General features: G+C 41.1%; 1 protein-coding gene across 1 annotated transcript in view; it reads right to left on the reverse strand.

Annotated features, from left to right (window-relative positions):
- Lims1 (LIM zinc finger domain containing 1) overlaps positions 1-3,249 on the reverse strand; it is a 147,792-nt gene extending 144,543 nt beyond the window's left edge. Inside the window, exon 1 of the mRNA XM_026380239.2 lies at positions 3,067-3,249. Within this exon, the coding sequence (XP_026236024.1) occupies positions 3,067-3,098 (32 nt within the window). The 5' untranslated portion in view covers positions 3,099-3,249. The remainder of the gene's footprint in view (positions 1-3,066) is intronic.
- Positions 3,250-26,880: the final 23,631 nt, after the last annotated feature.

The following is a 26,880-nucleotide window of genomic DNA, read 5'->3' on the forward strand; positions in this document are numbered from 1 at the left end:
ATACAGTTACAAGAACTATAAAATCGATAAATGGTTTGAGATGATTTTCCTTCTATTTAAGTGCAAACCTTGTTAAGAACATGACTTATTCTGAGGTTTATTTAAATGATTACCGAAGAACAAATATAACATTAATGAAAATGGAGACTCTCCTGCTCTGATTTTTCTAAAGTTGTTGAGTTTCACTAGCCCAGTAGAGGGGCTCTAAGGCCCTCTGTGGGAGGAAGAGAAAGTTACTTTATCCACAAAAGCAAAAAAAAGAGCCACCCACAAGATAGTCAAGAGGCTACAACAAAGGAAAAGGGGAGGGATAATAAATTAAAGGTAGCACAATTCTGATAGACAGTTTTCTCTAAGCCTTCACAACATAGAACAACCTAGAACTGAAGGTATCTTTTCTTTCTTTTTTTTAATATTTATTTTTTAGTTGTAGTTGGACACAATACCTTTATTCTATTTATTTACTTTTATGTAGTGCTGAGGATCAAACCCAGGGCCTCACACGTGACAGGCGAACACTCTACCACTGAGCCACAACCCCAGCCTTGAAGGTATCTTTTCTACCACCAAATTTTCACTGGCTTTCTTTCTTAAAAATCAAGAACTCAACCTCCTAACCATTAAAAACTGACCCAGAACACTGAAGTTTTATGAAGACACTCCCTGCCATTACAGTTTCCCTCTTCATGATGGCACTAGACATCAGAGGACTCATGGAAAAGCCCTAAGGGCAGAATTTCCATATTGATTCTTCAAGTCTTAGTTATTACCTCCTATTACAACTTCCCAAGACTACAAAGCACACACTACAACCAGCACTCAACAAGCATTTTTAAGAGTAGTCTTTATAAATGCTCCCTTTTAATTACCCCAATGCCTTCACATCCCTCATCAAATAGGATTATGTCTTTTTAACAATGCTTCTCAAAGAAGACCTTTTCTAGGGGTTTGCCAGCTGCTGGTCTTCTAGCACTTACCAAGGCAGTGATAGTGTAACTAAACTCTTCATCTACACAAACTTGCAGAAAAAAAAAAAATGCCTATTTCACTTTTAAGTATCCTCGATAAAATGGTATAGGCACTTTGGAAAAATCTGTCCATTTCTTAAAAAGCTGAACATACAATTACTGTACAATTTGGCAACTGCTCACTCTTGAACATTTATCCCAAAGAAAGGAAAACTTACGTACATAAACATTCATAGTAGCTTTATTCTTAATTTCCCCAACTGGAAATACCCAAATATCCTTCAGCTAAACACTTAAACTGTTGTAGACCCACACCATGGAATTTTATTCAGCAATAAAAAAGAGCTATGATACATGCAATAAGTATTTATGATTCCACTTATGTGAGGTATCCGTGGAAGTCAAAATCATATAAACAGAAAGTAAAATGGTGTCTGCCAAGAACTGGGGGAAAGAAAGAATCAGGAGTTATTGTTTAATGGGCACAGAGTTTCAGTACTCTTTATTTCAGTACCAACAAAGGTTACTGAAACTGAAGGCAAAAAGTTCTGGAAATGTCTGATAGTGATGGTTGCGCAACAATATACATGTACTTAATGCCAAAAAATAAAAAACAAGGGGTTATCAATAGAAAATTCAGAATGGGAAGAGGATGGAATCAGAGTGGGACACTGGGTCAGGGAGAGACTGGAGGACCTTAAGAAGGAAACAATTATTTTCTATTCTTTGCTTATACTGTACATCCATTATTCTTTGTATGTCCCATGTATTTCCAATTCTATATCAACTTAATATTCAATACTTTTTTTAAAAAAGAAATATCCATGAAACAGTACAAATTATCATTATTAAATCTTGACATTTGTGCTACCTGGGGCCTAATGGCAGGTATACATAAAGCAGTTCCGCTGCATACCAAAATAATAGGGTTGTCTCAAGGAAAAGGACGTGAGTGATTGAGCGAGGATTTGACTTAGATGCTTTCTTCAGAAAACAACATCTCTACTGTAAAAACATGGGACAGACAAATCACTATAACTTAGACTTACATTTGTCAGACATTTCCTTCAAATTGAACCTGAGCTTGTCACTTTGAGGAAAACTCTCAAATATATTTTGTTGTCAAAGATAATAGTTAAACTTTCCATTAAAAACCAAAATTTTGGAAGATGAGTATCCACCACCTTGAGTTTGAGAGCTTCCCAATTCTCAAGGACTTTAAAATGTTACTATTAACAAATGTTATTTATTGATATGAATGAAATGCATTAGAATTTGGGGTCTGCCTAATGCAGTGAGCTAATATTTTCCAAATGACAAACATATGATGTTTCAAACTATCAGAGCAAACCCAGGAATTTTAATGTAATATGGTGTGAAACGACTTCTGATTCAGCTGCCGATTTCACAGTCAAACTAACCATGAAAAATCTACCACTTCTGAAGTTTTGGATACCACAATAACCTGGAAAGGCCATTCAAACAATCCTCTCTTTTCCAACTCCACGTCTCTGAAAGATCTCCTCCGCGGAGTTCAGTCAACGTGTGCACAGCAGACTGCAGAGCGCACGATCCAGGTGCCTTCCACTGAGCCCGATACACACAAGAGACTGGGGCGAGGCAGTGGTAACCCTGGCTTAGGAAATCCCGCTTCCTAAACCCGAGTCACGCGTGTTAGCAACACGGCGTGAGCTGATTCAATGAATGAACCGACCCTGGGCGGTTCCGTTTTCCTTTCGGCCACAGCCGGCGTCTAGGGACCCGGCCCAAGGCTCTCTGGGGTCCTGCATGTTTTCGGGGGGTTCGGGAACCCGGAGTTCGAGGCCTGCCGGTCGGTGCCGACTCCCGGGGCTGGGCCGGGAGGGATCCACTCGGCCCAGACCTACCGGGCGGGGACCTGGGCCCGGCGCCGAGGCGGCGGCCGCCCGCGCTCCCTCCACACCCACCCCGCACCCTCCCGCCCGCGAGACCCGGGGAGCGCGCCGCGGGCCGCCCGCCGGAGCCGGCAGCCGGGGCTGGGCCGGGAAGCCGCCCGCGAGCGGCCGGGGGGAGCGCCACCCGACAGCCGACGTGGCGGCCGCAGGGGCGCGGCCCGTACCTGTGGGTCAGGCCGGCCGCCACGCCCAGCATCGCTCCGCTCTCGACGCCGCCGTCCTCGGCCCTTCGGCTCCCGGCGCCGCTCCAGTCACGTCCCCGACCCTCGAGACGACCGCCGGCTGTGGTCCGGCAGGCGGGCCCCGAGCAGGAAGGAGAGGCGGGCCAGGGGCGGGGAGACCGCGGCGGCCGGCCTCCCGCGGCCGACCCAGGACGCGTCCGGCCGCACGGGGGCGCGCGGGGGCGGGGCGGCGCCGGCCGCTCAGGAGGACCCACCCCCAGCCTCGGCCGGGTCCCGCTCCCGCCGCCCGCCCCGACCCCGCCCCCGAGTCTCTCTGGCCCCGCCCCCGGTAGGCGGGCCCCCAAGCCTGAGGCTTTTCCGGGGCTCCTGGGGGATCCCTGCGGCGGGAGGCGGCGCCGGCCACGTGACCGCTGGCCAAAATGGCAGGACTGGCCTTTGCCGCCCCTCGGGGTGAGGGGCCGACGGACGGGCCCGGCGGTCCTGCGCTCGAGTCACCTCTGGCGGGACTTGGCCAGGGGCGTGGTCCTGGCCGCCGGCTGTGAGAGCTGCACCGGGTGGCGCTCGCCCTGGGAGGGTCCTGCAGCCACTGCCGGTTCCTTCGAGTCCAGGGCGTCGAGCGACTGCACCAGCCACCCGAGTCCTGAGCCCGGCCCAGAGCCTGCTGCGCCTGGGGTGCTCTTCGTTAGGACTTTCCTTTTGCCTTTGAGTGGAGTCCCTCTTGCCCTCATTTCAGAACAGTTGGCTAAAACCGCGGCTGCCTCCGGGCCTCCCAGGAGTGGTTTTAAAGTGGTCAGACGTTGTCGTCTGGTTGTCCCCTCAGGAACGCCGGTCAGGGTGAGCCCGCTGCTGTGGCTGACCCACGTCGGTCACAAAGAAAACTTGGGAAAATACTGTCTGACGCTCTAAAATGGGAAAACTGAATTTCTTACTGCTCCACTTTCTACAGATGTTTCCACGACTATTCATTCGTTTTTGTTCAGGCTGTCAGCGCCCAGCTTTGAAAAACGAAATTTGGTATTTAAGACTATTCTGTTTGTATGTACACACACACACACACACACACACACACAGCACAGCACTGGAAACATTTTAAAGGTTCTATTCATAATAAACAGTTACTGAATATGTTTTTTCTTATTTTCTACCGCCATTAATCTCCATCAGACAAGTACATTCATGAGAATATTTTCCTGCTCCAAAATAGGAGTCTTGTTAGATGACTCTTCTACTTCTTCAGCACTCATTGATTTTCATCTCTCTTCTGTTACCATAGAAGAGTTAAACTGTATGGTGAAACAGCTGCATACTAATTGAGAATGAAGTCTTGGAATCAGTCTGGCCTGGGTTCAAACACTCTCAGCTACCTATTGAGTGCCTTTGATGCATGCCATCTACCTTCTGTTGATATTCTACATGCCTTTTTATCTTTAAAAATGATTTATTATCTCCTTAAAAATATATTTAACTGCAGTATTGTTATTATTTACCTTTCCTGTTTGTTCCATGAGATCCTTACCTTAATATTACCTTGTTGCCTTAATATTCTCCTTGTATGTGATACTGGTCACGGGGGAAAGATGGGTGTGGCTCTGAACAGCATTCTTGGGGCCAAATAGATTCTCTGAAAACACCAAGGGTTTTACAAAGGTGATGGGTTGCTGCCTCAGAGTTTCAATCAGGGGGGCCAGAGCATCACCAATAAGTTTCCAAGGCTGGTCCCGACTCCCTCTTGATAAAAGGCACCTATTTCTTATGTGTTTTTTTTAATTTGGTTTTGTTTGCTTTGTAGTTATAGATGGACAGTTTATTTTTATGCGGTGTTAAGGATCAAACCCAGTGCCTCACACATGGTAGGCAAAGGCTCTGCCACTGAGCTACAGCCCCAGCCCTTATCACGGTTTTTGTTTGTTTATTGTTTATGGTGCTGAGAGATGAAACCTAGGGCCTCAGGCATGCTAGGCAATTGCTCTACCACTGAGCACATGGGCAAGTAGATAATATGCAAGATGTTGATAGAAAGAGAGTTTACCTTAAACATTCCTGAAATTTTACTCGGTTGAGCTGTACAAGAACAGTCTCATAACTCACTCCCACGGTATTTTCAAGTCAGTAAAGTCTCATAAAAATCCAGTCTGACTTTACCATATGCCCTGGTGACCTGTATCTTACTATTTCACTCCTATGAAGGGAGCTGATTATATCAAAAATGAATGATTGCATATATAGAAAACGCCAGAAAAAAATACACCAAAATGTTAAGTGAGCTTTACACTTTTTGAATTTTTTTTTTTTTTTTGTACCTGGGATTTAACCCAGGGGTACTTAACCACTGAGCCACATCCCAAGCCCTTTCTTTTTAAGATATTTTATTTAGAGACAGGGTCCCAATAAGTTGCTGAGGCTGGCTTTGAACTCACAATCCTCCTGCCTCAGCCTCCCACGCTACTGGGATTACAGGCATGCACCACCATGCCCAGCACACTTTTGAATTTTTTAACTCCCAGTGCATAGAACTAGATTAATTGTAATTCTTAGTTCATAAAATATTTTCATCATTTACTTATGTTTACTTAATTGTTTTGTTAAACACATGACTGTTTCTAATAATGTAACAGGAACCCATGAAAGCACCACTCAAAATAAAAACTAGATCTTTCATAGAAACTTACATAAACATATGGTTATCCATTGGGATATCTCCCTACCTCTTTCCATCCAAGGCATCCATCATCCTGAATTCCTTGTCTATCATTTTCTTGATTTTCTTTTCATATACTTTTTATTGACTTGGTAAATTTTATTCATACATATATATCATAAAGTTAGTTTGGCTTAACTTTATAAAAAGATGTACACCAAGGGTTACATAATAGTTAAAAGCTATTGAAACTTGCTTTTTCAGTTGATATTATATTGGTAGGATTCATTGATTTGTTTGACTACTGTGTTATTATATCATAATTTGTTAATTCATTCTCTAATTCATGAGCATTGGAGTTGTTTCTTTTAGCTATTTTCAGTAGTTCTCTTATAAAGATCTTGAACATGTTTCCTGCTATATATATGTATGTATGAATGTCTCTTACACTTTTGTACCTTGGGGTGACAGAAGAATAAACTATTCTTTAGCTTTAGGTGGACACGATATCTTTATTTTACATTTAGGTGGTGCTGAGGATCGAACCCAGTGCTTCGTGCATGCTAGGCGAGCATTCTACCACTGAGCCACAACCCCAGCCCCAGAACAAACTATTCTTTTAAAGCATTTGCTCCAAATTGCACTCCAATGGCAATGTATAAGAGGTCTGAAGGGCATATAGCTTCTTTGACCCTTAGTAATCACTTTTCCTTTTGCCAACCCAATGCTTATAAAATGTTCTCTCCATTTCAAGAATAGCAATGATAAGCCATGCAGGGTGACACTTGCCTGTAATCCCAATGGCTCAGGAGGCTGAGGATCATGAGTTCAGAGCCAGCCTCAGCAAAAGCGAGGTGCTAAGCAACTCAGTGAGACCTTGTCTCTAAATAAAATACAAAATATGGCTGGGTGAAGGGAAAGTGAGGAATGAGAAATGGGTAAGCAAGAAATGGAAGACGAAGACCAGGCAGAGATAACACAGGGAGTTTGTCAGAGCTGACAAATAAAGGCCATCTCTCGGTAGGAGAGAGAGGCAAAACAGGCTTGAGTGCTGGGATTTTTATGGGGGAGGCTCAGAGCTGGGCAGGTCCTAATGCGGTGGTTGGGGGCGGCAGGGCGTTAATGGTTGGGTTGGTGTGAGGGAGTTGTGAGGACTAGCAATGATAGTGACTCTCTCTTCAAGTATTTGTGGGACACAGGTATTTCTATGATCAGTCTGCTCGTGTATTTTATTTTATTGAATTGTTTATGCTTATCTTAATGATTTGAAATAGATCTTTTTAAAATTTTTTTAGTTGTAGATGGACATAATACCTTTATTTTATTTATTTCTATGTGGTGCTGAGGATCCAAGCCAGTGCCTTACATGTGCTATGCAAGTGCTCTGCCACTGAGCTACAACCCCAGCCCAAGAAAGAGATCTTTAAATTCTTGAAATCATGCTTATTAGTTACTTTTATGTTAACATCTTCTCCCAGCTTGTAACTAATGTTTTCACTTTCTTTAAAATATCTTTGATCAGCTCACCAAATCAGGCAAACACAAAAGACTATTGCAGTCCAAATTTACCACTTTTTTTTTCTTCAGTAGTTGACACCTGGAATCTTTTTAAAAAAAATCCCTTTTGTACATTATTTTGACGAAAGTCCATAATTTACACCAGGGTTCATTCTTGGTATTATATATTCTGTGGGTTTTAACAGATATATAGTGACACGTATCCACCATTACAGTATCACTCAGAATAGTCCAAGTGCCCCAGAAGTTGTCTATACTCTGCCCATTCACCTACCTCCCCAACTCCTGGAACAACTGAAATCTTTACCGTCTTCAGAGTTTTGCCATTTGCAGGATATCAGGCAGTTGGAATCACAGAGAATGCAGTTGGTAGTAGTAGGAAAGACAAACTTATTAAACAACTGATTTCTCCTATCTCAATTCCCAACACTCAACACAGAACACTTTTCTGATCACATGTCAGAGGGGTTTAGCACACCAAACAATTCTTCAACTCTAGAATTCTGTTCAGTTTTTCTGCCTGAAGTTAAAATCAGTCCATACTGGTTAAGCGTTCAGCTCCCCCAAGACTGCCGCCCACTTAGTTCTCTAATTGGAAGTGGTAGGCAATGTCACCTATACCTCCAACCTATCCCCTAGAAATCAGGATTCTCAACACTGACTCCTTAGATTTGACGAATTCTCTGGAAGGCTCACCGAACTCAGGTAAATACATAGTTTATATATTAATAAAGGATACAGATGAACAACCAAATGATGAGGTACAAGGACTGGAAGGGTCACGAGCATAGAAGCTTCTGTTCCTGTGGAATTGGGGTACACCATACTCTTGACAAGTAGATGTATTCACCAAACTAGGGGCACTCTATTGGGGGTAATACTGGGTATTGAAATCAGGGATGCTTTACCACTGAGCTATATACCAAGCCTTTTTTATTTTTTGTTTCAAGACAGGGTCTCGCTAAATTACTGAGGCTGGCCTCAAACTTGCCATCCTCTTGCCTCAGCCTCCCAGGTCACTGAAATTAAAGGCATGCACCACAGCAACCAGCTCCCAGGGACACTGAATTCCATAATTAAAGAATTTTTATGAGGATTTTATCACTTAAGCATGGTTGAGGATTAGGGCTGAAGCTATAATCATGGCTCTTCTAGGCTCTTCATTCATTTTTCCTGCCCTTGCCCTGACATCAGCCACTTTTCCAAGGATACTTGGATCCTTTTATTGGAGACTTAACCAAGAGCTAGGCATTACGTATGTACACCTAAGCCTTCTCAGTAGATTGATCTAAGAATAGATACTTGCCCATTTACCATGGGCTTATGTACTGATAAATCCATTGTACATTGAAAACGTTGTAAGTTGAAAGAGCCTTTAATACACTTAACCTACAGCACATCCTAGCTCAGTGCACAGAGTTCTGTATAGCATCAAGGGCTTTCCTTACAGCTCACAGCATCACAAGATGGATTGGATTAATATAGTGCTGGTCCCAGAAACCTACAAGTCCAGAAGTCAAAATACGATTTCTACTGAATGTGCATTACTTTCATACCATAGTGAAGTCAAAAATGCTTAATTTAAGTACAACCATTGTGAGCCAGGAATCATTTTTTACTAATCCCTGGGTATACAATTTCTATTTCCATCTTTCTGTATATATATACATGAGATGTACATATACATATATGTAAATATATAATATAAATATTTTAAAATTTATTTATAGATTATATATGTATATACATGTATATGGTTTTTTTCCAGGGCTAGGGATCAAACCTAAGGCCTCATGCATACTAGGTAAGGTCTCACTTAATGGCCCCACTGGCCTTGAACTTTCAATCCTCTGACTCAGCTACAGAACAGCTGGGATTGTAGGCATGCACCAACATGCTCAGCCAATTTTTATTTATTTATTTATTTATTTATTTTTTTTTTTTTTTTAGTTTTCAGTGGACACAACATCTTTGTTTATATGTGGTGCTGAGGATTGAACCCAGGCTGCAAGCACGCCAGGCGAGCGCGCTACTGCTTGAGCCACATCCCCAGCCCGCTCAGCCAATTTTTAAAACATGATTTATACTGATGCCTCTTGCCCTAATCTGACATCATAGTATTCATTTTGGAATTCACCCTTAGTTTATTTATAATTTTTTTTTCTATGATAATAAGAAACCTGGCTTACATTCTGGCTAAAATTTTTATTCAGAATTTTCAATTTAAAATTTTGTTGTGAAAAATACAATGATTTTATACCCTGTATTTATTTCAAGGCTTATAAATTTTCAAGTACTCTAAAGGTTAATGTAAAAGTTTCATATGTTTTTTAATCTTTGAGAGAAAGGAATATTTTAACTTAGTCTGTTATTCATGGATTACATTGTAAAAGTACTCTTGTAGCTCTCCGAGAGCTAATTTTTCTTGGCCAGGTTTTAGGGAAAGAGCAACTTAATCATCTGAGTATACAGTTGGTACTAACATAAAAATAATTCAAGCCAACTTTTCTCAATTTACATTTAAAATAGGAACTAAGTAGTCACCAAAATATAACTGGTATAGTGAACATGGGGAGTGAATATTTTTCAAAGGAGGTATCTCATCCTTGCAGGCTTTCATAGATTGGAGTTCAAGGGAACCCCTAACTTGGCACTTTATTCCTGGAATGCATTTGGAATTAGTGTAAGAATTTAACAGAGAAATTCTTTTTTGTTTTAATTTTAAACAATGACAGCGGAATGCATTACAATTCTTATTACACATATATACCACGATTTTTCATACCTGTTTGTATAAAAGGTATGCTGACACCTAATTTGTGTCTTCATACATGTACTTTGGATAATAATGTCTATCACATTCCACCATCCTTGCTAATCCCCTGCCCCTTCCCTTTCCCTCCTACCCCTCTACCCCATCTAGAATCAATTATTTCTCTCATGTCCCCCTCCCTACCCCACTATGAGTCAGCTTCCTTATATCAGAGAAAACATTTAGGCATTTTTTTTCCTTGGGATTGGCTGACTTCACTTAGCATTATCTTCTCCAATGCCATCCATTTACCTGCAAATGCCATGATTTTATTCTCTTTTATTGCTGAGTAAAATTCCAATGTGTATATATGCCACATTTTTTTTTATCCATTCATCCACTGAAGGGCTTCGAGGTTGGCTCCACAGTTTAGCTATTGTGAATTGTGCTGCTATAAACATTGATGTGTCTGTGTCCCTGTAGGATGCTGTTTTTAAATCCTTTGGGTATAGTCCAAGGAGAGGGATAGCTGGGTCAAATTGTGGTTCCATTCCCAGATTTCCAAGGAATCTCTATACTGCTTTCCATTTTGGCTGCACCAATTTGCAGTCCCACCAGCAATGTATGAGTGTACGTTTTTTTTCCCTACATCCTCACCAACACTTACTGTTGTTTGTCTTCATAATAGAGTGAGATGAAATCTTAGGGTAGTTTTGATTTGCATTTCTCTAATTGCTAGAGATGATGAACATTTTTTCATATATTTGTTGATTGTATATCCTCTTCTGAGGAGTGTCTGTATATGTCCTTGGCCCATTTGTTGATTGGGTTATTTGTTTTTTTGGTGCTTAGCTTTTTGAGCTCTTTATATACCCTAGAGATTAGTGCTCTATCTGATGTGTGAGGGGTAAAAATTTGCTCCTAGGATGTAGGCTCTCTTAACAGGGAGATTCTTAAGAATAGCTGTGTGAGCAGGGCACAATGTTCACACCTATAATCCCAGTGACTTGAGGCTGAGGCAGATCACTGAGTTCAAAGCCAGCCTCAGCAATTTAGCGAGGCCCTAAGCAACTTAGCAAGACTCTATCTCAAAATAAAAAATAAAAAGGGCTGGGATGTAGCTCAGTGGTAAAGGGGCCCTGGGTTCAATCCCTAATACAAATAAATAAACAAACAAACAAATAAATAAATAACTGTAGGTAACAGAGACGTAATGGGAGTCCCAAATGTGATCACTGCAAGTCATTTTAAATTTTCTAGTAGCCACATTATAAAAAATAAACAGAAACAGGTGGAATTGACTTAAACAATATATTTTATTTTTAAACTAATATGTTCTCAGTGTTAAAAAGTCAACAAGTGCAGGGTGCAGTGTCACATGCCTGTAATCCCAGCAGCTTGAGAGGTTGAGGCAGGAGGATTGCAAGTTCAGAGCCAGCCTCATCAACTTAGTGAGGCCCTAAGCAACTTTCGGAGACACTGTCTCTAAATAAAATGTTTTTTAAAAGGGCTGGGGATGTGGCTCAATGGTTAAGTGCCCCTGGGTTCAATCCCACATACCAACAAACAAACAAACAAACAAACAAACAAAAAAACCAAACAAAAACAAAAACAAAAAAATTCAACAAGTGATTACTATAGAAATTATTGAGACATTTTCTTCATACTTTTAGAACTCTAATGTGTGTTTTTTACATCTCGTTTTGGAATAACTACATTTTTAATATATTTCTTTGATATTTATTTTTTACTTGTAGTTGGACACAATACTTTTATTTATTTATTTTTACGTGGTGCTGAGGATTAAACGAAGGCCCTTGCATGTGCTAGGTGAGCGCTCTACTGCTGAGCCACAATCCCAGCCCTGGAATAACCACATTTTAATCGTTTAATGACGAGTTGTACTATATTGTAGTAGTTCTCAAACAAAGGAGTTCCTCTAAAAGTATTTCAAAGTCGTATCTATAAGAGAATTTGACAGCTGATCTGAATGATTTCTCCTTTTCCCGGAAAGAATCAGAAACAAAATTAAATTAGCTGCATATTTTAAGAGTCCCAGGAGAAATAAGCATGGTTCAAGAGAAAGATCAAAGTCAGAAACTCAGAATGAAACATATGAATCAAACACTGAACAATGTCCAGTGCTCAACATAAGTTTTTAGTTTATAAGAAGATCACATTATACCCACCAAATATAGAAATTTCCTAATTATGCTTAGTGCAGGAGGTTCATTGTTACATTATTCTATAGAATACTATAGTTCTACATTTTTTAAAAAAACTATCTTTCACTCTTTGGAAATTGTATTTATTGTAATCTTAAGTTATACTAAAATAACTAATATAAAATACCTGTGTGGGGCCGGGGTTGTGGATCAGTGGTAGAGTGTTTGCTAGCATGCATGAGACACTGAATTTGATCCCCAGCACCACATAAAAATAAACAAATAAAATAAAGGTATTGGGGCTGGGGATGTGGCTCAAGCGGCAACGCACTCGCCTGGCATGCGCGGGGCACTGGGTTCGATCCTCAGCACCACATAAAATAAAATAAAGATGTTGTGTCCACAGAAAGCTGAAAAATAAATATTAACAAAATAAAAATAAAATAAAAGCATTGTGTCCATCTACAACTAAAATAAATAAAAAATAAATAAACAAGCACCTGTGAAATTGCTCAGAGTAGGTCGGAATCCTACTTTAGTTATAAGAAAGGGAATAAAAATCATGCTTTTGTATACTAGCTATACATCTAAAGCAATGAGACCATCTAAGCAAACAAGCATGCTCTTCCCAAAGAACAGCTCTTTCTAAGAACCTGGAATACCATTTAATACCAGATGTACCATTTAATATCAGTCAGTTCAAACACTATTTTCCAGGTTTATAAGCTTGTTTTTGTTGTTGTTGTTGTTGTTGTTGTTGTTGTTCTTTTTAGACATTTATGACAATAGAGTATATTTTGACATATTATACATACATGGAATATAACTTATTCTAATTAGAATCTCCTTCTTGTGGTTGCATATGATGTAGAGTTTCATGGTGGTGTATTCATATATGGACATAGGAAAGTAAGTTTCTTTAGTTTTATAAGCAGTTAAAAAAAATCCCTTTGGGATGGGAATGTAGCTTAGTGGTATGTAGAGTGCTTACCTCATATAAGCAAAGTCCTGGATTCAAGCCCCCACACCCACCCTCCAAAAAAAGTTTCCTTTCATTGAAATACAAAGTTTGATTGGACTTCATTTATCAATTTATTCTGCTAGACTAACACTGCCATAGCTATTCAGTGGGTAACATTTATATTATGATCCAACAAAGCAACCAGAAACATGCATCACTGCATAATAAAGATATTCTGAAATCAGGCAAACCGGGTTTCATAAAGTAAAGTTGATGAAAGTAAGGACTTGGTGAAGTTGATGAAAGTAAGCACTACCTTTAAAACAAAATTGCTTCCCCAGGGAGTGTGACCTTCTGGTAATCCCTTGGATAAGAAAAAACAAACAAGAAGTAGCCAGCTCTCAAAACAGGCTTTATAAGGGAAAAATAACCTATGATGTGGGGTTTTAGTACATCCCTTGGAAAAGAACTATAGCCACAAACAATGATTTAATTCAATAACATTAGACTTAAGTCTCCTGGGTACTGGTAGTGATAATGGTGTGTTGAAACTAGCCTATAATTACACTTCTGAAGTCGAACACAAAAATGTCTAAAAGTTTATTTTCTGTGTCTTATGTACCAGTCACTATGCTGGGTCAACCTTTTACTTGCACTAATTACTTAATTAAGGTTATGAGTTTATTAGTCTTACTTGAAAATTAGGAACGAGTCAGTGGCATTCAGTAGGAAGTATACAAGCAAGGAATTATTTTTCTCATATAACAAAAATTCTAAGATTAGTTGTGGATAGTTCATTAATAAAAACACAAGTTCCAGGCTGGGGATATAGCTCAGTTGGTAGAATGTTTGCCTTGCATGCACAAGACCCTGGATTCAATCCCCAGCACCACACACGCAAAAACAAAACAAAACAAAAAACCCACAAATTTCATTTGTAAATCCACCATTCTTAGCATATTTGTTGCCAGGGGACTTAACCACTGAGCCACATCTCTGACACTTTTTATTTTTTATTTAGAGATAGGGTCCCACAAAGTTACTTAGAGCTTCGCTAAATTGCTGAGGCTGGCTTTGAACTTGGCCATCCTCCTGCCTCAGCCTCCTGAACTGCAGGGATTACAGGTGTATGCCACTGCACCCAGCTGTCTTTGTTTTCTTTTTTTCTTTTTTTTTTTTTAAAGAGAGAGAGAGAGAGAGAGAGAGAGAGAGAGAGAGAGAGAGAGAGAGAATTTTTAATATTTATTTTTTAGTTTTCAGCAGACACAACATCTTTGTTTGTATGTGGTACTGAGGATGGAACCTGGGCTGCACGCATGCCAGGCAAGCACGCTACCGCTTGAGCCACATCCCCAGCCCCACTATCTTTGTTTTCTTAAAAAATTTTAAGGCTTCCCAAGTGTTCCACAGCTGACTCCTCCTCCTCCTCCTCCTCCTCCTCCTCCTCCTCCTCCTCCTCCTCCTCCTCCTCCTCCTCCTCCTCCTCTTCTTCTTCTTCTTCTTCTTCTTCTTCTTCTTCTTCTTCTTCTTCTCCTTCTCCTCCTTCTCCTTCTCCTCCTCCTCCTCCTCCTCCTCCTCCTCCTCCTCCTCCTCCTCCTTCTTCTTTTTAAAATTTTTTTAAAATATTTTTCTCAGTTGTTGATGGACCTTTATTTTATTTATTTGTTTATATGTGATGCTGAGAATCAAGCCCAGTGCATCACACATGCTAAGCAAGCACTCTACCACTGAGCCACAACCCCAGCCCACTGATTTCCTTATTCTTTTTATTCATTAGACATCAATTACCTGGCCACTTGTAGCTGTAAGAGACATTGGTAAAGTATCTGACTTTTAATATCTCGAGTGGGAGGAGCAAGAGAGAAGGAAGTAGGAATAGCTGAGGGTTAACCAGTTTACAGTATTCCTTCACCATTTAGTAGATTTGGAAACTGAGGCACAGGAAGATGAAGTTACTTACCCATATTCATACAGACAGCAAATAGTCTACAAACTCTTTAAGCCTGGCAATATGACTTCAAACTCTAGCACTGCCTTCTAGACAGAGTGAAGGCAGTTGTAGAAATCAGGAGATTTTTGTACATAATAATGTTTTGTTTATAAAATTTACTATCTTGGGTTAATAGAATGTCATTTTCCAAAACAATCTCTGTGTATCTTTTGGTCTCTATATATACATGTATGTATGTGTGTAGGTAAATATATATATAAAGAGAGAGAGAGAGAGAGAGAGAGAGAGAGAGAGAGAGAGATTGAGATTTGGATGTGTGTGTGTTTGAGGTTCTAGAGATCAAACCCAGAGCTTCATCCATGCTAGGCAAGTACTCTACTAGTGTTATGGTCTGGATGTTCGGTGTCCCCCAAAAGCTCACGTGTGAGACAATGCAAGAAGGTTCAGAGGAGAAATGATTGGGTTGTGAGAGTTTTAACCTAATCAGTGAATTAGTCCCTGAGAGGGATGAACTGAGTGGTAACTGATGTGGTAGGGTGTGGCTGGAGGAGGTGGGAATTGGGAGCATTGCTTTGAGATAGATATTTGTATCTGGCAATGTGGAATTCTCTCTCTGCCTCCCGATCATGATAAGAGCTGCTTCCCTCCACCACAATTTTCCACGATGATGTTCAGCCTCACCTCAAGCCCTGAAGAATGGAGCCCCTGCCTTCTATGGACTAAAACCTCTCAAATTGTGAGCCCTCAAATAAACTTTTCCTCCTTCACAATTGTTCTGTTCAGGTCCTTTAGTCACAGCAGCGAAAAAGCTGACTAAAACAACCAGTGAGTTATGTCCCCAGCTCCCCAAAATATTTTTATTAATGTGATTATATCCAAAGGATATCAGTGAAATTAACTTTACGGATAGTCAGGAAAATGTAGATGAAATGAATACATTAGGAATTTGTGTTTTAGGGGCTGGGTTTGTCGCTCAATGGTCAAGTTCTTGCCTACCATGTTTGAGGCACTGGGTTAGATTCTGAGCACCACATATAAATAAATAAAATAAAGATCCAGCAACAACTGAAAAAAAAAAAGAAATTTTTTGGGGGAGTGGGGTACAAGGGATTGAACTCAGGGGCTCTTGACCACTGAGCCACATCCCCAGCCCTATTTTGTATTTTATTTAGAGTCAGGGTCTCACTGAGTTGCTTCAGTGCCTCACTGTTGCTGAAGCTGGCTCTGAACTCACCATCCTCCTGTCTCAGCCTCCCAAGCTACTAGGATTATAGGCATGTGCCATCTTGCCTGGCTAAAGAATTTATTTTTAATGTGGGATGCTATAACATAAACCACATGTGATAAATAGTAAGGCATACTGGGAAAGAAAAAACAAGGAGAGTTGTTAAATTACTTCCCTAAGGGAAATATAGGATTTAATTTTTTTCTTTTCTTTCTTTATTTTTATACAGTGCATGCTAGGCAAGTGCTCTACCACCACGCTGCACCCCTAGCCCTTACGAGAATGTTTTTACATATAGTACCTGTGATTGCTAATCTTAAGTGTCAGCTTGACTGGAACAGATATTTAGATATTTACCCAGATATTTAGTTAAATATCTGGAACAGATATTTAGATATTTACCCAGATATTTAGTTAAACATTATTCTAGAGGTGGCTGTGAAGGTGATTCTGGATGAGATTAACATTTGAATTTGTGGACTAACTAAAGCAGATGGCCGTCCCCAAAGGGTGGGAGTTCATGAATCCCTTGAGGCTTGGATAGAATAAACTGGAGGGTAAGGGAGAACTTGCTTTCTGCCTGGCTGCCTAAGGTGGGCATCAGTCTCATGTATTTGGATTCTAACCTACTCCAGAAGGTCTCCTGGTTACCAGGCTTCAGACTCCAACTAGAGCTATGCCAATAGCATTCCTGGGTCCAGTGTGTGGAGGACAGATTGTGGGCTGTTTCAGCTTCCCTAGTCGTGTGAGCTAATTCCTTAGGATAAATTTCCTTCTTATCTATCTCTCTATGTAGATATTCTATGTCCATAGATTTGTCCTATATCACATGATATATCATATCACACATTACATATGTAATACATATATTATCCTGTTGGTTTTATTTCTCTAGAGAATTCTGACTAATATAGCACTGCATATTGAAACAAGGTAAAATACGTTAATTAAGTCCTTTATAATGAGAAGTATTAAGAATCTTAATGATCCACTAAATATTAATGCTTTCTATTGATATTTGATATCAATTTTTTATCCAAGGTCAGTAGATTTAATAAATACAACCAAAATATAGAGAGTAGTTACAGATCCTAAAAATACAGCTTTCACACATGTACTAGTTTTTAAAAACATTTTAGATGGATACAATACCTTTATTTCTTTATTTTGTTTATTTAGGTTTTTGTTTGTTTTTTATGTAGTGCTGGGGATTGAATCCAGTGCCTTACGCATGCTAGGCAAGTGCTCAATCACTGAGCCACAATCCCAGCTCACATGTACTATTAATTGGCTTTGGATGCCATAACAAATTACTAGATGGTAGAAAATAGAAATTTATTTTTTCACATTTCCAGAGGCCAGAAGTTCAAGCTCAAGGATCCCAACAAATTGGCTTCTGGTGAAGGCTCTCTTTCTGGCTTACAAATGGCTGCCTTCTTACTATATTCTCACAAGGGCTTTCCCTTTATACATGTGCAGAGAGCACAAGCTCTCGTCCCTCTTCCTCTTCTTATGAGGATAAATCCTCCTGAATTAGAGTCCCACTCTTAGAATCCCATTTAGTGTATGAGAACTGACCCCAAGGTGCTTCAAGATTGAGAGAGAGGAGAGAGAGAGAGAGAGAGAGAACAATTTATTGGAAACCCACAGATCCCACAGACAGAAGCATGGTTCTTGGTGGCAGCAAAACTGAGTGTATCCCTGCAATTTGGGTCAGAAGGAGGGGTTTCTGTGTTGGTTAGGACAAAAATGACTTTATCCTGGCCAGAATGTGTCTGGTTGGTCTTAAGCTAAAATTGTAGAGTCAGCCAGATTCCTGGCTCCAGGATCTGGTTGTAAAGCTCCACATGCCTCGCTAATGTTTTTGCCTGCTTATAGTTTGCTGGGAAGCTATCTGGGGAAACCACTAGGGTTATTCTGGGGCAACCATGGCAGTTACGACTCAAGATGGCTACAGTCATGTCAAGCTGAATCCATACATGCCACCTCTGGTACCTGGATCTTTCAAGTCCATATACCTCCCTCTTCCATGATGTGCTCTGAGCCTGTGTGGGATTTCAGCATTGTGTAAGTGATATATTGCAAAGCCATTTGTCCAGCTTGTAAGCAGAGGCCACAGCAGCAGTAAAGGCACATGCAGAAAAGAGAACGAAAGCAGGCAAATGATAACCACAACCAATTTCCTCCAACCAGGAGCCCCAGATGTGTGACATCAGGAATGTATACGACATTTTGTCTTGATAACATCACAGGTTCCATGAAAAATAACACAAAAAGTAAAAGACCACTGTGTGGGCTCTCTCTCGCCCAGCGAGGAGGTCCGCCGAACAGGGTAGAGGAGAGTGTGGCTGTGGAGTCGCTAATCAAGACCTCTGGAGACCAAGCAGGAAGCAGGTCTGATTTTATAGTGCAGTTACCATGTCTATATACTCAGGCAGTAGCTAGCTATATATAGGCAGCCACAAATGCAATTTCTGGCCAACTGTCCCTGCAGCGACCAATCGAGGAGGGGGCCATAGAGCAAGTGCAGGGACTACAACACGTGGCCTTACGCCCAGGGCTGTGCCTATGGGGTAAGCAGTTTGCTACTTATACGCCTAGCACTGGGGAGTGGTTTGCCACTCAGACGCCCTTACTGTATGTCATATATGCTGTACTCCATGCACTTGTCCCCACAGACCACAGTGAAGGGCAGAAAAATAGATGTTTAATAGGGACTTGTAAAGGTCAGTGTGCCCTATCCAGCAAGACAATGCTTGCAACATCATCTCTACCAGGCAAAACATTGGCAGCAGCTGGAGACTGATACCATGGAGCATACTACACATGTTAGCCAACAAGATGGGGTCCATGGATGATTCCTAAAACAAATGGTGAAATAGCATGCCAGACCATGAGGCCAACTATTGCCCCCCAGAGCATAAGTCATGACCATAGGTCAAGTCTAACAGGAACACCTGGAACCCAGGTGAACCAAGGTAGGAGGGGTCAGAGACTCTTCCCACCATGGCAAGAAACAGTCGGCCCATCCAGCTGGAACAAACTGAATGATCCCCTTGAGCCCCAACGGAATTGTCTGCTCTTCTGCATTTAATGCCTGCAGCATGGAAAACAGCAGAATTCTGTCCACATGTCAGTCCTGGCAGTACAGCATCTGGATGCACAGGATGGTCTTTGAGGCAGATGCTGGAGCCCCAGGGTACTCGTAAGGAGGATGCCTGCCAGCCATAGGAGTATTTAAAATGTTGACATTTCTCCAAGGAGTCCATCAGGCGAAGTTGGGCTTGCCTAATAGGAGATCTGCTGCTTTAAGAAGTGATTCTTTCTTCCCACTAGCCCTGATGCCTGAGGACTAGTTACATGGCAGATGAAAGTGCCGTGGGACCTCATGTGCTTGTGGGAATCCTAGGCAGCAAGTCCTGTGCAATGGGTGTCCCCGTCACTGTCCATCAGGCACGGGTACCTATACATGACACTTAGCTTCTTAAGACCTTTGGGAGTGGCAGAGCGTTTTCACAGAAGCTGTGTCTACACAGGGAAAAGTACATTTATGTCCTTTGCTCTTTGGTGAAGGGCCGATACACTCCATCTGTCAATATGGGTTGGATGCCTCAGTGTATCTGTCCCCAAAGCTGGGTTAAACAATGGGGCTGGAGGCAGGAGCATACGTGACATTGGGTTGCAGCCATCACTAAGTCACTATATTTAAGGGGCAATTCTGTTGCCTTAGCTATGTTTCATTCCACTTTACCGCTTTTAAAAGTACTTTCTAGGTAAGCAAACCAGATGGTGCACAGGGCCAAATCTGCTGCCTTTGTCAGGGCCCATGCCTTAAAGCATTCACCTCCGTAAGTCTTAATGTGAGCAGGTACATGACATACGGTAATCATGTCCCTGGTTCATGTAGCTATTTCCACAGTTGTTGCCACACTGTGGCTCCCCAGAGAGGCTCTCCATGTATTGGTCATTGTTCACTTGCCATTGCACTTTCCACAATGTAAGACCCTGTTCCACTGCCCAATAGTCAGTACAAACTATCACTGGCCATGTCCAAGAGTTGCCACCAGTTATACTGCCTGTAACAGCTCATTGACTGCTGCTAGTGGTAGGTTGTATTGCAGTCACAGTCCACTGCCTTGGGCTCCCCCTGCTGGACCCTGAAGACTAAGCATTTTCAGGTACAGGCCCGCCCCCTCTGGTGTTAGTGAGATTGTAAGCACAGAGGCCACCTGTGTGGTAAGGTGGTTTCATAGGTAATGGGGCTCAATGCGGTCTGCAGCTCAGGAACAGTAGGGGGTCTGTGCTACAGAGGATTGAGGCTGAGGGAGCAGGCTCTCCTGAGTAGGGAAGTTTGCACTGTGACTAGTAAAGTCTTGGTCAGTGCTCCACCTGCAGCAGGGCATTGTATGTGCTAGAAACTGCCATTCCCAGAGGGGGAGTATTTAGGTCGGCTTCCACAACTGTGACACATACCTAGAGGTGGCCTTTGTCTTGTTGTTCTTGTCAGAGAGCATAGCTCATGCCATGTGCTATTCAGGTGACATTGAACTGTAATCAGCACTCCTGGCCAGCAGGTGCCCAGAGCACCTTCGTTTCTCAAATGCTTCCTGTTGGGGAACACCCCTGTTCCATATGGTTTCCTTCTTCTTCTTCTTCAATTTTTTTTAAAATTTTCTTGTAGCTGTAGATGGATGGCATGCCTTTATTTTACTTTTTTTTTATATTGTTTTTATGTGGTGCTGAGGATCGAACCCAGTGTCTTACACATGCTGGACGACCACTCTGCCACTTACAGCCCCAGCCCCTGGTTCCCTTCTTATTCAGCCGATACAGCAGGTTTAGGCTTTGAGGTAGGGGAGGAGAGGAGCACGGCCAGAGCCCAGGAGCCCCGTGGAAGCCGGTACAGTCTGTCTAGGAGATGGAGTGCTGTGGTTCTAATCAACTAGTTGCTCGGCTACCTTGTCTGGGGGGCGGGTACAGACGTGGAATCAACACACAGACTCTGGGAGCTGGTGAGAGAACTGGCTGGAGACCCACCTCGGGTCGTCATCCAGTCGCTCAGTTTATTTTTGGAATGCACACGACTGTTATAGGGTTCGAGGGGGGCATGCCCGTCAATCATACATGAGCAAGACAATATCCAGAAGCCAATCATCTTCTGCCTAATGTAGCCACACTATGAGGATGTTCTGAATATTGCTATCATCAGGAAGGGTCTCTGTCCCTAGGGGAGGGGATTTCTAAGTTAGAAGTTCCATTCCTGAAGCTCCTGGCTATCAGTTTTCGGGCCTGGCAGCTTGGCAATGCCAACCACAAGTGCTAAGGATGTGGTTTCACTAACGGCTCGCTAGAGCAGAGCATCCCATCCTGTTCCTATCAGGCCTGAACAAGTGTAGGTTCTTCAAGCACTCCGAGCTGCTCATAGCTGCTAGCTGCTAGCTCTAAATTGAAAGTCATTCCAACAATGGAGGAGGTTTGCCTTTTATCTTTCACTGCACTGGGAATCAAGTGGATCTTACCCAGCCAGTACACCCCTGGGAACTTCACAGATGGATCTTGTTGGGGTTGACAGCACATCCCTTTGTGTGTGGATGAGGGTATAATTATTAAACCAGGGAGATTAGCACCCACTATGTAATGGGGGATACTTTCCCAATTCCTAGATGCAACAATGCTTATTTATTCTGATGGGTCTCAACTCCATACCCATCAAAACCTTCCCAGGGCCCCAGAAAATGTGCTGGGTTGCTTTGGATCAGTATACTTCAGCACCTTCATCTACCAGAACGATGGTCTTGGAAGACAAGTAAAGAGTGAGCTCTATGTGAGGCCGTTGGTGGCCTGCATGGCCCTCAATCTAGGGTGGCCTTGGCACCACCCCTGCTCAGCCGAGTGCAGGGAATCCGTCCTCCATCTCTGGAATTCCTGACCTCCTTCCCCAGGTGGGGCAGAGGGAGAGGCGGATCTATTGGACTTCAGTTCCTTCCACAGGGCAAATCAGATCGTACCACTGTGTTTATCTTTTCTCTGTAGTGCTGACACAAAGCAGATCATGTCGCATCTCTTTTTTATTATCTTAATTGGTCCCCTGTTTTCTTTCCCTCCTATTTTTAGTTGTCCCATTTTCCTATCAGGCTTTGTGAAAATCACATCCTGTTCCAGCCACCCTCAGTCTTTCCACCATCGCCTCAATCACCTCATAAACATGCTGCTTGGGACAACCCAGGTAAGGAGGAAGACAAAAGAGCCATACCATTTTGGAGAGGTGTTTTGCAATACTTTGTTTTTCATTCTTGCCGCTGTCTGGCTGGGCACAAAATAACCCGGAGGTCACGAGCCACTTGTAGGTTCAAACAGGAACTACTTTATTGCCCGAACCCAAAGGGAACTCTCCAGAACCCCATGGAAACTCTGTGAGAACCAACAGGAACTCAACGGGAACTCCGCGGGAACTCCGTGAGGACTCAAAAGTAGCGGGCACCCGAGATAGCAGGAGCCGCCTTATTGCCGGACAGCAGAGGTTTATATACACAACTGAATACACAGTTTATTTCAATTTAGCATCATCCAGTTACAGCAATCAGTCATTATCTTAATAATTATACACAGCTTAACTTAATTATCATCATCTTAATGGCTCGATGGCGTTACTTCTCAACCACTCCTTCTGGCAAAATGCCAGGTGCCATCTTGACTTGGTTGTGGCTCTCAACACATTCTGACAATAAAAATGGCTTTATCAGGTCCTTTTTTATTTTATGATATTTTTAAAAAATATTTTTTAGTTGTAGTTGAACACAATACCTTTATTTTATTTTATTTATTTATTTTTCTGTGGTATGAGGATCGAACACACATGCTAGGCGGGTGCTCTACCGCTGAGCCACAACCCCAGCCCCTTTATTTTATGATTTTAAAAATTTGCTTTAATTAGTTATGCACGATAGTACAATATGCTATGATAATTGTACATAAATGAAGTATAATTTCTCATTCTTTTTGGTTGTACATGATGGAGATTCCTACCAGTTGTGTAGTCCTATATGTACATAGGGTGATGATGTCTGATTCATTCTACTATACTTCCTACACCTATACCCCGTCCCCTCCATTCACTTCCCTCCACCTATTCCAAAGTAACTCTGTTCTTCCCTTATTGTAAATTGGCATCTGCATATGTATATATACCACATTTTCTTTATCCATTCATCTGTTGAAGGGCACGTAGGTTGGTTCTATAATCTATTGTGAATTGAGCTGCTGTAAACATTGATGTCACTGTGTCACTGTAATATGCTGATTTTAAGTCCTTTGGCTCATAGACCAAGGAGTGGTATTGCTGGGTCAAATGGTGGTTCCAGTCCAACTTTTCTGAGGAATCTCCCTACTGCTTTCCATAATGATTGCACCAATTTGCAGTTCCACCAGCAATGTATGAGTGCACCTTTTCCCCCACATCCTTGCCAATATTTATCATTGCTTGTATTCCTTTTTTTAAAAATATGTTTTTAGTTGTCAATGGACGTTTATGTTACTTATTGATAAGTGGTGCTGAGAATTGAACCAAGTGCCTCAAACGTGCTAGGCAAGCGCTCTGCCTCTGAGCCACAACCCCAGCCCTGTTGCTTGTATTTTTGATGACTATCATTCTGACTAGTGAGATGAAATCTTAGAGTAGTTTTGATTTGCATTTCTCTAATTGCTAGAGGTGTTGAACATTTTTAAATATATTTGTTGGTCAATTGTATTTCTTCTTCTGTGAAGTGTCTGTTCAGTTCCTTAGCCCACTTGTTGATTGGGTTATTTTTTTGGCGTTAAGTTTTTTGACTTCTTTATATATCCTAGAGGTTAATGCTTTATCTGAGGGGCATGTGTTAAGATTTTCTCCAATTCTGTAGGTTCTCTCTTCACATTACTGATTATTTCCATTGCTGAGAAGCAGCTTTTTAGTTTGAATCCATCCCATTTATTGATTCTTGACTTTACTTCTTGTGCTTTCGGAGTCTTGTTAAGGAAATCAGTTCCTAGGACAACATGGTGAAGATTTAGGGCTACTTTTTCTTCTACTAGGCACAGGGTCTCTGTTCTAGTGCCTAAGTCTTTGATCCACTTTGAGTTGAATTTCATGCAGGGTGAGAGATAGAGGTTTAATTTCAGTCTGTTACATGTGGATTTCCAGTTTTCCCAGCACCATTTGATGAATGGGCTATCTTTTCTCCAGTGAATGTTTTGGCACTTTTGCCTAGTGTGAGATAACTATATTTATGTGGGTTTGTCTCTGTGTCTTCTATTCTGTACCATTGGTCTACATACTTCTTTTGGTGCCAATACCATGCTGTTTTTATTACTATAGCTTTGTAGTATAGTTTAAGGTCTGGTATTGTGATGCCCCCTGTTTCACTCTTCTTGCTAATGATTGCTTTGGCTATTCTGGGTCTCTTATTTTTCCAAATGAATTTCATGATGCTTTTTCTAGTTCTATGAAGAATGTCATTGGGATTTCAATATGAATTGCATTAAATCTGTGTAATGCTTTTGGTAGTATGGCCATTTTGACTATATTAATTCTGCCTATCCAGGAGCATGGGAAGTCTTTCCATTTTCTGAAGTTTGCTTCAATTTCTTTCTTTAGTGTTCTGGTAGTTTTCATTGTAGAGGTCTTTCACCTCTTTGTTAGATTGATTCCCAAGTGTTTTTTTTTTTTTTTTTTTTTTTTGAGGCTATTTTGAATGGGGTAGTTTTCCTAATTTCTCTTTTGGTGGATTCATCACTTACATACAGAAATGCATTTGTCTTATGGGTGTTGATTTTATATCCTGCTACTTTGTTGAATTCATTTATTAGTTCTAGAAGTTTTCTGGTGGAATTTTGATCTTCTAAATACAGAATCATGTCATCAGCAGATAGTGATAGTTTGAGTTCTTCTTTTCCTATTCATATCCTTTTAATTTCTTTCTCTTGTCTAATGGCTCTGGCTAGAGGTTCAAGGACTATGATGAATAGAAGTGGTAAAAGAGGACATTCTTGTCTTGTTCCAGTTTTTAAAAGGAATGCTTTCAATTTTTCTCCATTTAGAATTATGTTGGCCTTGTGTTTAACACATATAGCTTTGACAATGTTGAGGTATGTTCCTACCATCCTTTATTTTTCTAGTGTTTTGAACATGAATGGATGCTGTATTTTGTAAAATGCTTTTTCTGCATCTATTGAGATAATCACATGATTCTTGTCTTTAAGTCTATTGATGTGATGAATAATGTTTATTGATTTCTGTATGTTAAACCAAACTTGCATTCCTGAGATGAACTTGATCATTGTGCACTATCTTTTAATATGTTTTCGTATGTGATTTGCTAGCATTTTATTAGGAATTTTTGCATCTATGTTCATGAGGAATATTGGTCTGAAGTTTTCTTTTCTTGAAGTGTCTTTGTCTGGTTTTGGTATCAGGGTGATACTAGCTTCATAGAATGAGTTTTGAAGTGTTCCCTCCTTTTTTACTTCATGGGATAGTTTGAGGAGGATTGGTGACAGTTCTTTGAAGGTCTGGTAGAACTTGGTTGAGAATCCATCTGGTCCTGGGCTTTTCTTTGTTGGTAGGCTTTTGATGGTGTCTTTAATATCATTGCTTGAAATGGATCTGTTTAAATTTTCTGAGTTCTCCTGATTCAATTTGGGTAGGTCATATGTCTCTAGAACATTATCGATGTCTGATTTTCTATTTTGTAAGAGTATAAATATTCAAAATAGTTTGATTATCATCTGTATTTCAGTAGTGGCTATCATGGTATTTCCTTTTTCATTACAAATTTTAGTAATTTGAGTTTTTCCTTTCTCTTTGTTAGCTTGGCTAAGGATTTATCAACTTTATTTTTTCAAAGAATCAACTTATTGTTTTTTTTTTAATATTTTGATTTTAATTTCATTGATCTCATCTCTGATTTTAGTTATTTCCTGTCTTCTACTGCTTTTGTTGTTGCATTTAGTGTTCTTCTTTTTCTAGGACTTTGAGATGTAATGTTAGGTTATTTGGTGACTTTCTATTCTTTTAATGAATGAGCTCAATGCAATGAACCTTAGGTATAAATTTAACAATGAGATGCAAGATTTTAACACTGATAACTATAAAACATTGTCAAAGTAAAGACCTACATCAACAGACATTCTATGTCCATGGGTTGGAAGGTCAAGTATTGTTAAGATGGCAATATTCTCCAAATAGATCTACGTATTCGACACCATCCCTACCATAATCCACCTTTCATTTTTATAGACCCTGACGTGAAGATCCTAAGATTCATATGGAAATGCAAAGAACTCTGAACAGTCAAAGCAATCTTGAAAAGGAAGAACCAAGTTAGAGAACTTGCATTCCCAATTTCAAATCTGACTGCACAGTGGCTGTAATCAAGATAGTGTTGTACTGGGATACAGACAGAGACATCAATGCCATAGAACTGAAGTCCAGTGCAAAATCTTACATTAGATGATTTTCAACAAAAGTACCAAGACAACTCTGTAGGGAAAGAACAGTGTTCTCAATAAATGGTGCTGGGGGCTGGGGATGTGACTTAAGCGGTAACGTG

The sequence above is a fragment of the Urocitellus parryii genome, chromosome 12 (genome assembly GCF_045843805.1).
Source record: "Urocitellus parryii isolate mUroPar1 chromosome 12, mUroPar1.hap1, whole genome shotgun sequence".
NCBI lineage: Eukaryota > Metazoa > Chordata > Mammalia > Rodentia > Sciuridae > Urocitellus > Urocitellus parryii.